This window comes from Larimichthys crocea, unplaced genomic scaffold (genome assembly GCF_000972845.2).
Source record: "Larimichthys crocea isolate SSNF unplaced genomic scaffold, L_crocea_2.0 scaffold268, whole genome shotgun sequence".
Classification (NCBI taxonomy): Eukaryota; Metazoa; Chordata; class Actinopteri; family Sciaenidae; genus Larimichthys; species Larimichthys crocea.
Window position 1 is genome coordinate 485,775 of NW_020853535.1, and position 12,118 is coordinate 497,892.

At 42.7% G+C, this 12,118-nt stretch overlaps 2 protein-coding genes across 2 annotated transcripts; one reads left to right on the top strand and one right to left on the bottom strand.

Moving 5' to 3' along the window:
* Nucleotides 1–7: 7 nt before the first annotated feature.
* On the bottom strand, nt 8–5,715 carry LOC104922677 (zinc finger protein 530). Its single transcript, XM_010735564.3, has 9 exons — nt 5,455–5,715; nt 4,864–5,066; nt 4,663–4,761; nt 4,389–4,481; nt 4,098–4,208; nt 3,560–3,683; nt 2,377–3,463; nt 2,145–2,197; nt 8–1,576 (listed from the first exon to the last, which is right to left on the bottom strand). Exons 1-9 carry the CDS (start codon nt 5,486–5,488, stop codon nt 309–311), a joined length of 3,072 nt encoding a protein of 1,023 aa, XP_010733866.1. The 5' UTR covers nt 5,489–5,715; the 3' UTR covers nt 8–308.
* selenoo2 (selenoprotein O2) lies at nt 5,689–11,941 on the top strand. The gene is made up of 10 exons (XM_010735562.3): nt 5,689–5,800; nt 6,223–6,723; nt 7,992–8,195; nt 8,290–8,467; nt 8,587–8,717; nt 8,865–9,142; nt 9,331–9,493; nt 9,848–10,033; nt 10,582–10,738; nt 11,203–11,941. Exons 2-10 carry the CDS (start codon nt 6,290–6,292, stop codon nt 11,353–11,355), a joined length of 1,884 nt encoding a protein of 627 aa, XP_010733864.3. The 5' UTR covers nt 5,689–5,800; nt 6,223–6,289; the 3' UTR covers nt 11,356–11,941.
* The last annotated feature ends 177 nt before the right edge of the window (nt 11,942–12,118 follow it).

Here is a 12,118-nt window from a genome sequence, read left to right on the forward strand (position 1 = left end):
ATGCATCTGAAAGACACGTCTCTGCTCAGTGTGCTTTAATGCAAACAAAACCTGGAAATCAAACGCATTCAGTATCATGGAAAAAAAGAAATTCAACATAAATCTGTTCTTACAAGTCTTTACTAGCCACAGTTCAGTGCAGTTGCATAGAAGATAAATCCCAATCCAGCTACAGTAGCTTTTGCCTAAACCAGTGTTGTAAAACCATCCAAGACCAAGACTGATCTCACGTACTACAACACTGGCCTAATCTAATCTCATTACCAGTTAAATTTCCAAAATAATCTCTGTCTAACTTCAAGTCTTGACTAGGTTAACTTCATGATATGTGTCCGTTGATGCATTTTCAGATTATATGACTGCCTGAATCCCTTCCCGCATTCTACACACAGGTATGGTTTTTCCCCCGAATGAGTCCGCTGGTGTCTTTTCAGGCGGTTGGCACTGAGGAAGCTCTTGTCGCACTCGGTGCAGGAGTACGGCCGGACTCCCGTGTGGTAGCGCATGTGGATGGTCAGGTAGCAAGACTGAGTGAACCTCTTGCCACAGTGGGGGCACTGGAAAGGCTTGTGGCCCGTGTGGAAACGCTCATGCTTCAGAAGCTCAGCGTGAGAAAAGAATCCCTTCCCGCAGTCGGAGCAGAGGAACGGCCTCTCACCTGAATGAGTCAGTTCGTGTCTGATCAAAGTCGCCTTATAGACAAAACTCTTGTCGCATTGCGAGCAGGTGAAAACGTTTTCTCTGGTGTGGCAGCGCTCGTGCTTCTTCATGTTGCGTTCCCTCTTGAAGCTTTTACCACAGAAGGAACACATAAAGGGCATTTCCTCTGAGTGGATCTTCATGTGGCTCAGCAAACCCCCCCTGTAGAGGAATCCCTTCCCGCACTGCGTACATATGTGCGGCCGCTCCTTTTGGTGGATGCGTTGATGTGCGGTAAGGGCTGCCCGGTAGGCGAAGCTTTTTCCGCAGTTGCAGGTGTGCACTCTTTCTTCTTGGTGAGTCTGGAGGTGCCTGTTGAGGTAGCTGGCACAGCTGAAGCCCAGGTCACAGTGAGGGCATTTGTAAGAACGCTCTACCTTATCAGCATCCTCACTGTGAGTCTTCAGGTGTCTCACCAGTGCCGACTTCCAGGCAAACGCCCGGCCGCACTCTGAACACAGGTACTCGCCGTTCTCCATGTGGGTGCTCTTGTGCTCCCTCTGAGCCACCAGGGACTTGAAGAACTCGCCGCAGATCAGGCACTCGTACTTGCGCCCGGACTTGTGCGTCTGCTTGTGCCTCTCCAGTGACTGTTTGAAGGAGAACCTTCGTCCGCACTGAGAACACAGGAAAGGCTGCTCGCCTGTGTGGATGCGCTGGTGGGCTTTTAGTAAGGATTGAAACTTGAAGGTCTTCTCACAGTCTGGGCAACTAAAACGCCCCTCTTCATCTGCAAGGGGCTGAAGGGACAGCTTGACGTCCTCAGCCTCAACTGAGTGAACCTTGTCAATGTGCTGTTGGACATGGGCTTTTTCTGGGTGGTGGTAGGAGCACTTAGGACAGGAGAAGGCAGCCAATGAGCCATCTGCTACAGAACCTTATGGAAAAACAAAGTTATTAGAGGCTGGAGTGAGAAATAGACAGTGCTCAGACAAGATGTGCTTCAATTTTGCTGCCATTTTTTCTTTATTTAGTGCCACTAAATGATTATCTGTAACCCTGCAAATTATAGAACAGAAATTAACCTGTAATTTACTAATGAATAAAATTGAACTGCAAAAATTAGTTTGAAAGATGCTAGAAGAACACGAATAAGAGATAACCGAATTTAAGTTTTAATATTAATATTTTAATATTAAATAAGATAAGATAGATTTTACTGAACCTACACCGGGGAATGTCACTTTCACTTTTGGTGTCTAGCAAAGCATTTAAGTTAGAAGTTATTTTCTCACATTTCATGACTTGAAATTTTCAATTTCCTTTAAATAAACGGTAGCAAATTTAATTTTAGTTACGCACAAATTACTGGGTTGAAATTGAACTTACAGTTACCAGATAGCCAGCTGCTTTGATTTTCTTTAATGTAATAGTATCAGTGTCTAAGCTTTCGTATCTCTCTGGTTATGTAGTGGTGAGCGAGATCAAAAAAACCAAACACTCACTTTCATCGCCGTCCTTTGATGAGACCACAGATGACCCATATGAGTGCTCTGCACTGTTAAAGAAAAAGGAAATATAAGCATGAGGTGCTGCATCTTAGTCATGTTTAACCATACAGTCAACTGAACTTCATATTGCACATTCTGTTTCTATGTACTAAACCTGAAATAAAACCAGGAAGACAAAAACACAAGGAACACATGAAAAGTGGTAAATATGGACAGATGGTTTTACCAGTTGAAAGGTAAAGGCTTCAGCTCTGTGGAGTTCGTCTTGGTGATCTTCTTTCTTTTAGTGGTCATGCGCTTCTGTAAATTTATCACCTGGATCTTCATGGTCGGTTTGCGCTTGCGCCCACTTGTGCGGACCTTCACCTGGGAAATGACTTCATTGTCAGACTCGGAGGGGTGACAGTCAACGCTCTGAACCTCTGCATCCTCAAGATCACCATTGTCATCCACCTGGCTGTCAGCTTCATCAAGTACAGGAGCCTCGCTGACACCTTCATCACCTGCAACAACCTCTTGTCCATCTTTACAGCTCACTGTGGGCTCGTTAGCGTTTCTATCCTCACTGTGAGTTTTCAGGTGCCTTGCAAGCGCCAGCTCCCAGTTAAATTTCTTGTTGCACTGATGACACGCGTAAACACCGTCCTCCATGTGTGTCTGCTTGTGCTCTGTGCGTGCTGACAAAGAGTGAAAGGTCTCCCCGCAGATGGCGCAGTTGTACTTGCGGCCGGTTTTGTGTGTATGTCGGTGCCTGTCGAGGGACTGCCTGAAAGAGAAGCAGCGGCCGCAGTCGTTGCAGCGGTGGGGGCGCTCACCGGTGTGGATGACCCTGTGGGCGATTAATGAAGAGGCAAACTTGAATTTCTTCTCGCAGTCTGGGCAGTCATGAGGTCCCACAGAGGTTTTGTGCTGGGAGGACGACATGTCCTCCTTGTTAGCATCTAGAAGGATGATGTCTGTCAAACCACTCGCACCTTTTTCTTGTACTGCTTCCTCCCCTGCTTCAACTTCTTCTTCCCTGGTTGTGTCATCAGGAAGAACTTCAGCCGGTGTGCTAATGTCTGTTCCTTCACAGCAGTTCTCTTCCATCACCACCTCGATGTCGGTGCTTGTGCCCAATTCAACCTCTGCATAATCTGTCACTGTGATTATTTCAACTGCTACGTCCTCCACAAATGACACAGTGTGTGTGTTGTCACCGAGGCTTTGCAGTGGATCCGATTGGTTGGGTTGTTTGGTATTTTTTGCCGCTCTGCTAGGGGAAACCGCAGAAAGGGAGGAGAGGATCCTGTCCCCCATGCTAGAAGGTGGAACTGCACAAGAAACAAGAATGACACACAGGTTATTGTCTGTCTTTAACGATGAAAGAAAAAAACACAATAGATTAGTGGTGTTGGGAATCGACTGACCGTGCTGCTCTAAATGCCCAAGGTGTTTGTGGTGCTGGAGCAAATTTTTCAAGTGTGTAGGCTCAGAGACAGAATGCACACAATCCTCCAACGCAGAGCACTCAGCTCCAAGCCAGGAAACAGTCTGTGGGAAATGTGCGGAAACAGATATTATACCAAACTGTATCTAATCAAAAAGAATTAAACTTCAAAAGTAGGATACCAACATCAGATACTAACATCAGATACCAATGTCGCATTGGCAAATTGAACACCTGTAGGATATATTACTAGCCAAGGATGTCCAGTCACACATGTCTGTTTTACTTTGAACTATAGCAAAGGCAAAACAGAGTGTATTTTATCAGCATAAAGCTAATTTAATGTCAGTGACTAAGAGGTCATTATATTAATATTACATTAACCATGTGTGGGATTATTGGTGAGGTCATACCAGATGCCATGTATGAATTGTGTGAGGAGGTTTTTAGTATAGAAACAATATGGAAATGTTCTTTGATGGTGAGAAACTGTTGAAGGAGATGAAACATCATCTCACCTGCTCAAGGTCAGGAACTGGCAACAGCTGAGCCAGCCGAAAGAGGAACTCTGAAAACAGCATCTGTAAGTCACTGTCGTACTGAGGTCCATACTCAGCGGGGAAGACATTCTTTGAAAAACAAAACAAGATTGTCAAGAAAATTTTTTTTTACTCAATACAAAACTTCAGTACTTAAAAATATTGTACTCCACATCCTAGTGAATGTGGGCAACTGACTGAACCAAGCTTTACAAATTATAACCTATAATGGAAAGTAACATTTACAGTTGAATTTGATAACTGCCTCACCAAGAAAAAGTCTCGTCTCTCCTCTGGGTCTTTGAGCAGAGTGTGGATCAAGTCAAGAAAGTTAACTGCTACTTGCTCTCTGGATTCTTTCACCTGCGATATGGACATAAAATGTACACATATTAAGTTCACCACTGCCTAAGTGGTTTCAATAAGCTTGCCTAGCCAAGCAGCATAAGTTACAATGTTGATCTAAGAAGCAGAAATATTGCAAAATGGTTGGAATTTTGGTGTATGAGATAAATATCTGCTAATCTAGACTGTAGACACTTACATCTAACAGGGTGGAGTGCTGTGGTTCAATCTTCTCCAGATGAGACAAGATGAAGTCAGTTTCCACAAACTGTTCACTTCGGCACAACTCTAGAATATACTGAGGAGGAAAAACAAGCAGAAATGGCACCAGAACACTCACAAGACAGCTTACATATCATTAACGGTCTATAACTATCAACCCTTTCCTCCTCTGACCCACCCTGGCTCTTAAACCCAGGTCAAGTTGCGTCCGGTGTTTGTAGATTAGCAGCTCTGGAATCATGTCCATCACTAAAGAAACAAAATCTGCCACTTTGCAGTAGTTCATGACATCGTGTTTCTTCAGAACCTGCCACATGGAGGCTGCCATAAGCTGGAGAGGTGGGACCAGGAGGCGCAGCGATGCCAGAGGTAAGAGGTCACCTGGATAAACAGAAAGGGAGTGTAGCTGGAGTCACTGATGTGGGGAAATAAATGTGTTTCAATTATTGAATTATACAATCATATAGTTCCACAATTAGCTGGACAATAAATGTTAATTGAATGCAACCTGACTGGAAAGGTGCATGTTCAGCAACAACAATGTTGCTAAAAACCCAGTTATGTTTGTATTGGAAGTGGTTTCCCTGTACGTACAACTTCATATGATTTACGATGCATAATAAAAACTATACTATCCAAAGTTAAACCACTAGGCTAGCTTTCTAAGCTAAGTTACAGTAGAAGCACTGATAAAAGTCAACGTTAGCTGAACTCAAACTTTCCCCCTTAACTCTGCTTTTGTTGGCTCCTGTCTTCACAGCACACACACCTTTGGAGAGGAACGTGCAGACACTTGAGTCCATCTTCTCACGCCGCTGCTGGAGGTTTGATTAGCTGCTGTTAGCCAGAAAGCTAGCCACCCGGCCCCAGCTGAGCAGCATTAACCAGTCACGGGATGACAAACACGGAGCGGAGGCAGCCGTCCAGCCAAAACTACACAACGTCTCCTCTAAGCGAGAGAAACGCTGCAGCCCGACGTGTAAACAACCGAAACGTGTAGTTATATTACATGGTGCAACTGATTTGTTGCCAGAGGTTTCTTCTTCACTGTTCATTATATTATGCTTGCTGTTGCCGCCACCTGCTGGAGATTCTCTGTCCTGTACCCCAAAGAGGTGAAGCAATAATGCTCAATATGAACATTTTCTGGTGTTTTCTTCTGTGTTTTTGGCTCCCTTCAATGTTTTCATAAAGTTTCTTGTAACTGTATTTGAGCCATTAGTTTTCCAGTCTTTTTATTTGTTCTTTTTTTGTGTGTTCCCAAATTATTCCGATGGCATAATATTTAAATTTGGACTAAATGTGTTCTTCTATTCATATATATATATATATATATATATTATATATAGATATATAATATATATATATATATATAACTGGCAGTTAAAAAAACAAAAAAAATCTATGTATGGTGTGTGTGTGTGCATATATATATATATATATATATATATATATATATGATATATATAGATTTCTATCATATCTCTATATACACATTTATTTTTTTTATTTTTTTTTGCTTTAATACTTTGCATAGGCTTACACTCATTCCAATACCTTCTAAGACCACACCACACGATGCTGATTAGGACTGACCGGTCCTCATGGATCCCTCTCAGTGCTCGTCCTCGGCTCTGGAGCATTTACCTTTCAACAACACCGCGCTGAAAAAGTTGCCGGTGGATGACTCAGGTGAGCCCGGGTCCCGAACTGTCCCGGCGGCATGTTTCTCTCGAATTCGGACTCTTCAGCCCCTTCCACGTCCGACCTTCGTGTCCCAGTCCCAGTCAGCTCTGGCTCTGCTCGACCTGACCGTGGAGGATGTGTTGAGTAATCCTCTGGGCCCGGAGTATTTGAGCGGCTCCAGGCTGCTGCCGGGCTCCGAACCGGCCGCGCACTGTTACAGCGGGCATCAGTTCGGGCTGTTCGCGGGACAGCTGGGAGACGGAGCGGTGGTGTATCTTGGGGAGGTGGAGTCGGGCACTCACGGGCGATGGGAGATTCAAGTGAAAGGTGCAGGAGTCACACCTTACTCCAGGTAACCCTTTCCTCACTCACATTCAAACTTTTTAAGACATCTGGAGCAGGTTAACCAGCATATTTCTATTATCTACAGGTTATAGGTGTGTGACAAAATTATGTTTTTTCTTATCAAGTGAAAGTCAGTGTTTCATAAGCCTTGCTCACCAGAAGCACGTGAATGCATTAACCCAAGTCGAGCTGCTTAGGAGCTTAACAGCTTGGCATCAAATGCAGCCTCAACTGCTCAACAGTTGTGTGCTCAGTAGAACCACTACACTGAATTGTCTTAAACAGACAAAATATAATATCTGAGACTGTTGTTTTTTTTTACTTACACGTTCAGTGTATCTCACCATTTTCACTTCATTTCACACAACAGTAACAATTTAGCAGCTGCCTACAACTGTGGATTTTGGGCCACAGGTGGCACCTGGCTCAGAAAAATCAGAACTTGGATTAATAGATATTTTCTTCCTTAAATTGTTCCTTGAGAAAACCCAAACCACTGAGGAAGATACAAAGGTAGTAAGTGGACCTTAAGTGAGGATTTTGTTGTGAAATCACATGCATCTAATCAAAGACAAACAAACATCTTCATCGTTCATTGTGACCGTTTGTCCTAGTGTGATCTATGTTATGTTTGACCTTGTGTAGGTTTGATGAATTAATGAAATGTCCAGTGTTATACTGTCAGTCCAAAAAAAATATTGGACATAAGTTTGCCTACCTCTTGTTGAGCAGTCAAGCGGATAGAGAAGACCCTTTTTTAAATACCAGTAACCTGTCGCATCACAACAAGAAGGTTCCCGACTGGGGCCTATCTGCGTGGAGTATCAATGTTCTTCCTTTGTCTGTGTGGGTTTTCGCAGACACTCCCACAGTCCCAAGACATGCAGTTAATAGGTGGATTGGTGACTTTAAATTGCTTCAAAGGTGTGAATGTGAGTGTGAATGGTTGTTTGTCAACCCTGTGATGAACTGGCAACCTGTCCATGGTGTACCCTGCCTCTCGCCCCATTCTCAGTAGGCCCTGTGACATTGATAAGATAAGCTGTTACAGAACATGGAAGGGTGGATATTATGTTCATGAGACAATATGGACATTTTTGTGGACAGTTGCCATGTTAAACTACTGAAAAAGCTAAACCTGTAATGCAGTACGTATTTCAACAAACTCCAATGGCTGACACCAAACATTGCATGACATATCAGATTCACAGCATTCATTAATCAGGGTTGAAGATCAAACAAATCAGTGGGACAAACGCTTTCCAATCTCCTCAGGAATGGTGATGGCAGGAAGGTGCTTCGCTCCAGCATCAGAGAATTCCTGTGCAGCGAGGCAATGGCCGCCCTGGGGATACCCACCACCCGGGCAGCCTCCCTCGTGACCTCTGACCTGTACGTCAACAGAGATCCACTCAACAGTGGCAGGCGCATTCCCGAGCGCTGTTCAGTTGTCCTGCGTCTTGCCCCTTCCTTCATCAGGTAGCAAACATTTCAAACTGTGGATGGTCATAGCATTATCTCAGGAGAAATGTGTGACATTTTATTATGTGGCTCTTGCCTTGCCTTGTTTCAGAATCGGCTCTTTTGAGATCTTTCTGGGCCGTGATGATTTCTCAGGACTGCAGGGTCCAAGTGCAGGCCGCCATGACATTCGCGCTCAGCTGCTGGATTATGTCATTGAGACTTTTTATCCTTGCATCCAGAAGACTCATAGCAACCGGAAAGACAGGAACATGGCTTTTTTCAGAGAGGTGAGCATCATGCAGTCATAAGCTATAGTAAGTTAAGGACCTAGTCTCTCTTTAGATTGGTTCATTTAATGCAGGTGTTTTAGTAGCTTGCTCATCAAATCTGACTTGTTTATCCTCAGGTGATGTCGCGAACTGCTAAACTAGTGGCCCAGTGGCAGTGTGTTGGTTTTTGCCATGGCGTCCTTAACACAGACAACATGAGCATTCTGGGTCTTACTCTGGATTATGGCCCCTTTGGTTTCATGGACAGGTAGGCTTCATAAAGTAGAGTTTTGCATTTATTTATTTTATCAGGGTGTTCTTAGATTACTTACAATCTGAAAAAGTGGTAGTTCTCTCTACTGAATGTGGTCTTGACATACAGTAACAATATTTCTCGTCATCACATATTGATCAGATTTGATCCGGATTTCGTTTGCAACACCTCGGACAAAAGAGGACGCTACTCATACCGAGCCCAGCCATCCATGTGCCGCTGGAACCTGGCTCGTCTGGCAGAGGCATTGGGTTCTGAGCTGGATGCTACTCAGGCAGGGGTTGTTCTGGATGCATTTGTACCCACATACGAAGCCTTTTATCTGGCCATCATGAGAAAAAAGCTGGGCCTTGTGAGAAGAGAAGATGCAGAGGACAGCGAGCTCATATCAGACCTGCTGCGCCTCATGCATGACACTGGTATAAAGACTTATGGAAGAAATTTGGACATGTCAGAAAACTTTGATTAGAGATTAATGGTACATGTCAAATTTTGATAATGTGCTAATACATGAAAACGTGACTGAGCCTTCACTATATACATGTATAGGTTTTCTAATTATTCTTTTGCATTCTTGTCATGGTTCTGTATCATAATGTCTTTCTAGGTGCAGATTTCACCAACACCTTCCGCCTGCTGAGCCGTGTCCCCTGGCCCGTGGATGGCGACAGTGAGAGAGCTACAGTGGGCCCAGTAGTGGACCTCATCCTAGAACAGTGTGCCACTATTGAGGAGCTAAAGGTGGCTAATAAGCCAACTATGGAGGACCGGTGAGGGAGTGTATGGTGGTTGGATACATGTGTGTTTGTTCATAGAGCAGCCATAATGAGAACATAAAGTCTCCACCATATACTCCCAGTGAATGTGTATTTAATCCTAGCTGAGCACTGTTTTAAAAATGACAAAATTTCTTCTGTCATCTAATTTGTTTCTTGTTTTATATGCTAGCACTATGGGGAAAAATCTTTCCAAGACAATATGTAAGTGAACGTGTTTTGTAGCATTTGATTTATGTTGAGACACTAGCAAGCGTAATGGAACGATCACGCAGGACTAGAGCTAAATCTGTGGTCAACATCAAGCACTTTCCTTCCGCTTACCTCCAGCATTTTCTTGATTTTTAGTGAGCTGGCAATGATTCTGTCCATGGCACAAACCAACCCAGTCATGTTTGGAATAGTGGCAGACACGCCAGATGTGTCCCAGCAACTGGAACGAATGGGACGGCTAAAGGAACTGCTCGAGACAGATCAAGAAGAGCTCAAGAAAAAGCAGCAAGATGACTGGATTCGATGGGTCAGCCGATACAGGTAAGAAAAAAGTAGGGATCTGCAGTTAACCTGGGATCTACAGTGCATTTTAGCATCTTTCAGCTTGTTGTTTTGGTTTTACTGTCAACAACTACTGATGAAGAATGACACTTTGTACCTTTTTAATACATCTATGTACAACTGTCATATATGATCAGTATATATTAGTATTTACAGTATATGTCCATTTATGAAAATGTTTTAATTTTCTGATACCAGTCCCTATTTGACATATATTATGTACAACTGTAGTGTAGTGATACCACATCTGCAAAATGCACATATGAAAGTGTAGTTAATTAAAGTATATACAAATATATAAAACTGACACATTTGACTTTATAAAATAAAATACAACTTTATGTCCATATATGAAATTGGTTCAGTTGTGTACATGGATATATGGCATACTAATATATACAGTGTATAATATATATCTGATTCCAGCGTATGTACATACATTACATTTTCATATATGACACTAATATTTTAAAGAATAAATTAACAACCTTTCTTTCAAGCTATTTTCTGTGCACTTCAAATACCAGGAGGCGTTTAGCCAGAGAGTGTGATGGCACAAAGGACATGTCTCTCATCAAAAAGGAGAGACTCAGCGTGATGAACAGCACCAACCCCCGTGTCATCTTACGCAACTACATCGCCCAGAATGCAATTCAGGCTGCAGAAAAGGGAGACTTCTCTGAGGTCAGACCTATGAGAGTTTTTCCCTTCTTTTTTGAAAACTCCACTGGGACATCTGGATCCATTAAAGATGATCTGACGTCCACTAATATATATTTAAATTTGTCAGAAATTTTACTGAATCAGAAATGCCCCAGAATATGATGTTTTCTGCCACACAAACAGTAGTAACATAGACAGAGGTGCACTGGATACATTTTAGACCCTGACTACAACATGATAATTTGACTTTATCTGCGAGAGGTCAAAGCTGTGAATCTGAGCCACTAGGTGGAGACGAAGAGTCATCAATAGAACAGATACACAGACAAACAGCTGCTTTAAAGGACTGAACTGTCTCAGTGGAGTTTGTAAAGAGCTATGCTGTTTTTCTTGTATTTCTATGATATTTGTTTTATGGATTTCAAAAACTCATGTTTTTGACACAAGGATTAATACAAGTCATTTTTTTGTATCCTGTCTTACAGGTCAACAGGGTCCTCAAAGTTCTGGAGAAACCATATTCTGATGAATTTGGGCTGGAGCCTTTGGATGGATCTAATGCTAATGAAGTGACTGTTGCCTATGACATGAAACCTCCTGTCTGGGCACAAAAAATTTGTATCACCTGATCCTCATAGAGCCTCTGAGACAGATAAAGGAGGGGGTTTTGGTGGACTGGTCAGAGCAAACAAGATGTCGGTAGACGGTACTGTTACTGCTGCTACTGTTGCTGCTCTCCAGTTCCACCTCAGACTTTCTTTCCTGCTTCCTGAAGGGAGGTTGTTATGTAACTCAGAGTGTTCCCGTGTTCATCAGTATGGTCATAGATCAATGTTTGTGCTTTTATTGCAGTGCTTGAAGCTGATACAGCCTCACAGTCAAAATGTAATAAATAACCAAGTGCCAGTAATTTGATCATGCTATTGAAGATACAGACAAGTAGTCTATGAATTTGCTGATGAAGTATGACGGCTCAGATGACCAGTCACACAATGACCTGTCTGGGTCTGAAACAACAGGAACATGCTGACATTAATTACTTACAGACAGTAGACTTAGAAGGTCAACATTTCGTCACAAATATGAGCAGAGCAGGTCAAAATGTATAATTTGTAGACGGAATAGATAGAATGATTGTTGGCATTTCGTTTCTCTAACAGAAATAACAGATCACATTTGTTTATATGAATAAATAAATGAATGAAAAAGGAGCCCTCCAGCGAAAATATTTATACAAAAAAATGTTTACCTCCATAGCATCAAAACTGTTGCATGATTTTTCACTAGTCTATCGTTGAAAATTATGCAGCAATAAACCCTATGTAAATCTCAATAAATATGTCCTTGTAACAAAAAATGGCTTACTGGTCCCTGTTATTTGCTCACATTTACAGATAATTT

Coding starts and splice junctions, on each gene's coding strand:
- LOC104922677 (XM_010735564.3), bottom strand. CDS start 5,488: ATGGACTCAAGTGTCTGCACGTTCCTCTCCAAAG. Junction 5,067..5,454: donor CTGCACGTTCCTCTCCAAAG/GTGTGTGTGCTG, acceptor CTGTTTATCCAG/GTGACCTCTTACCTCTGGCA. Junction 4,209..4,388: donor AGAGACGAGACTTTTTCTTG/GTGAGGCAGTTA, acceptor TGTTTTTCAAAG/AATGTCTTCCCCGCTGAGTA.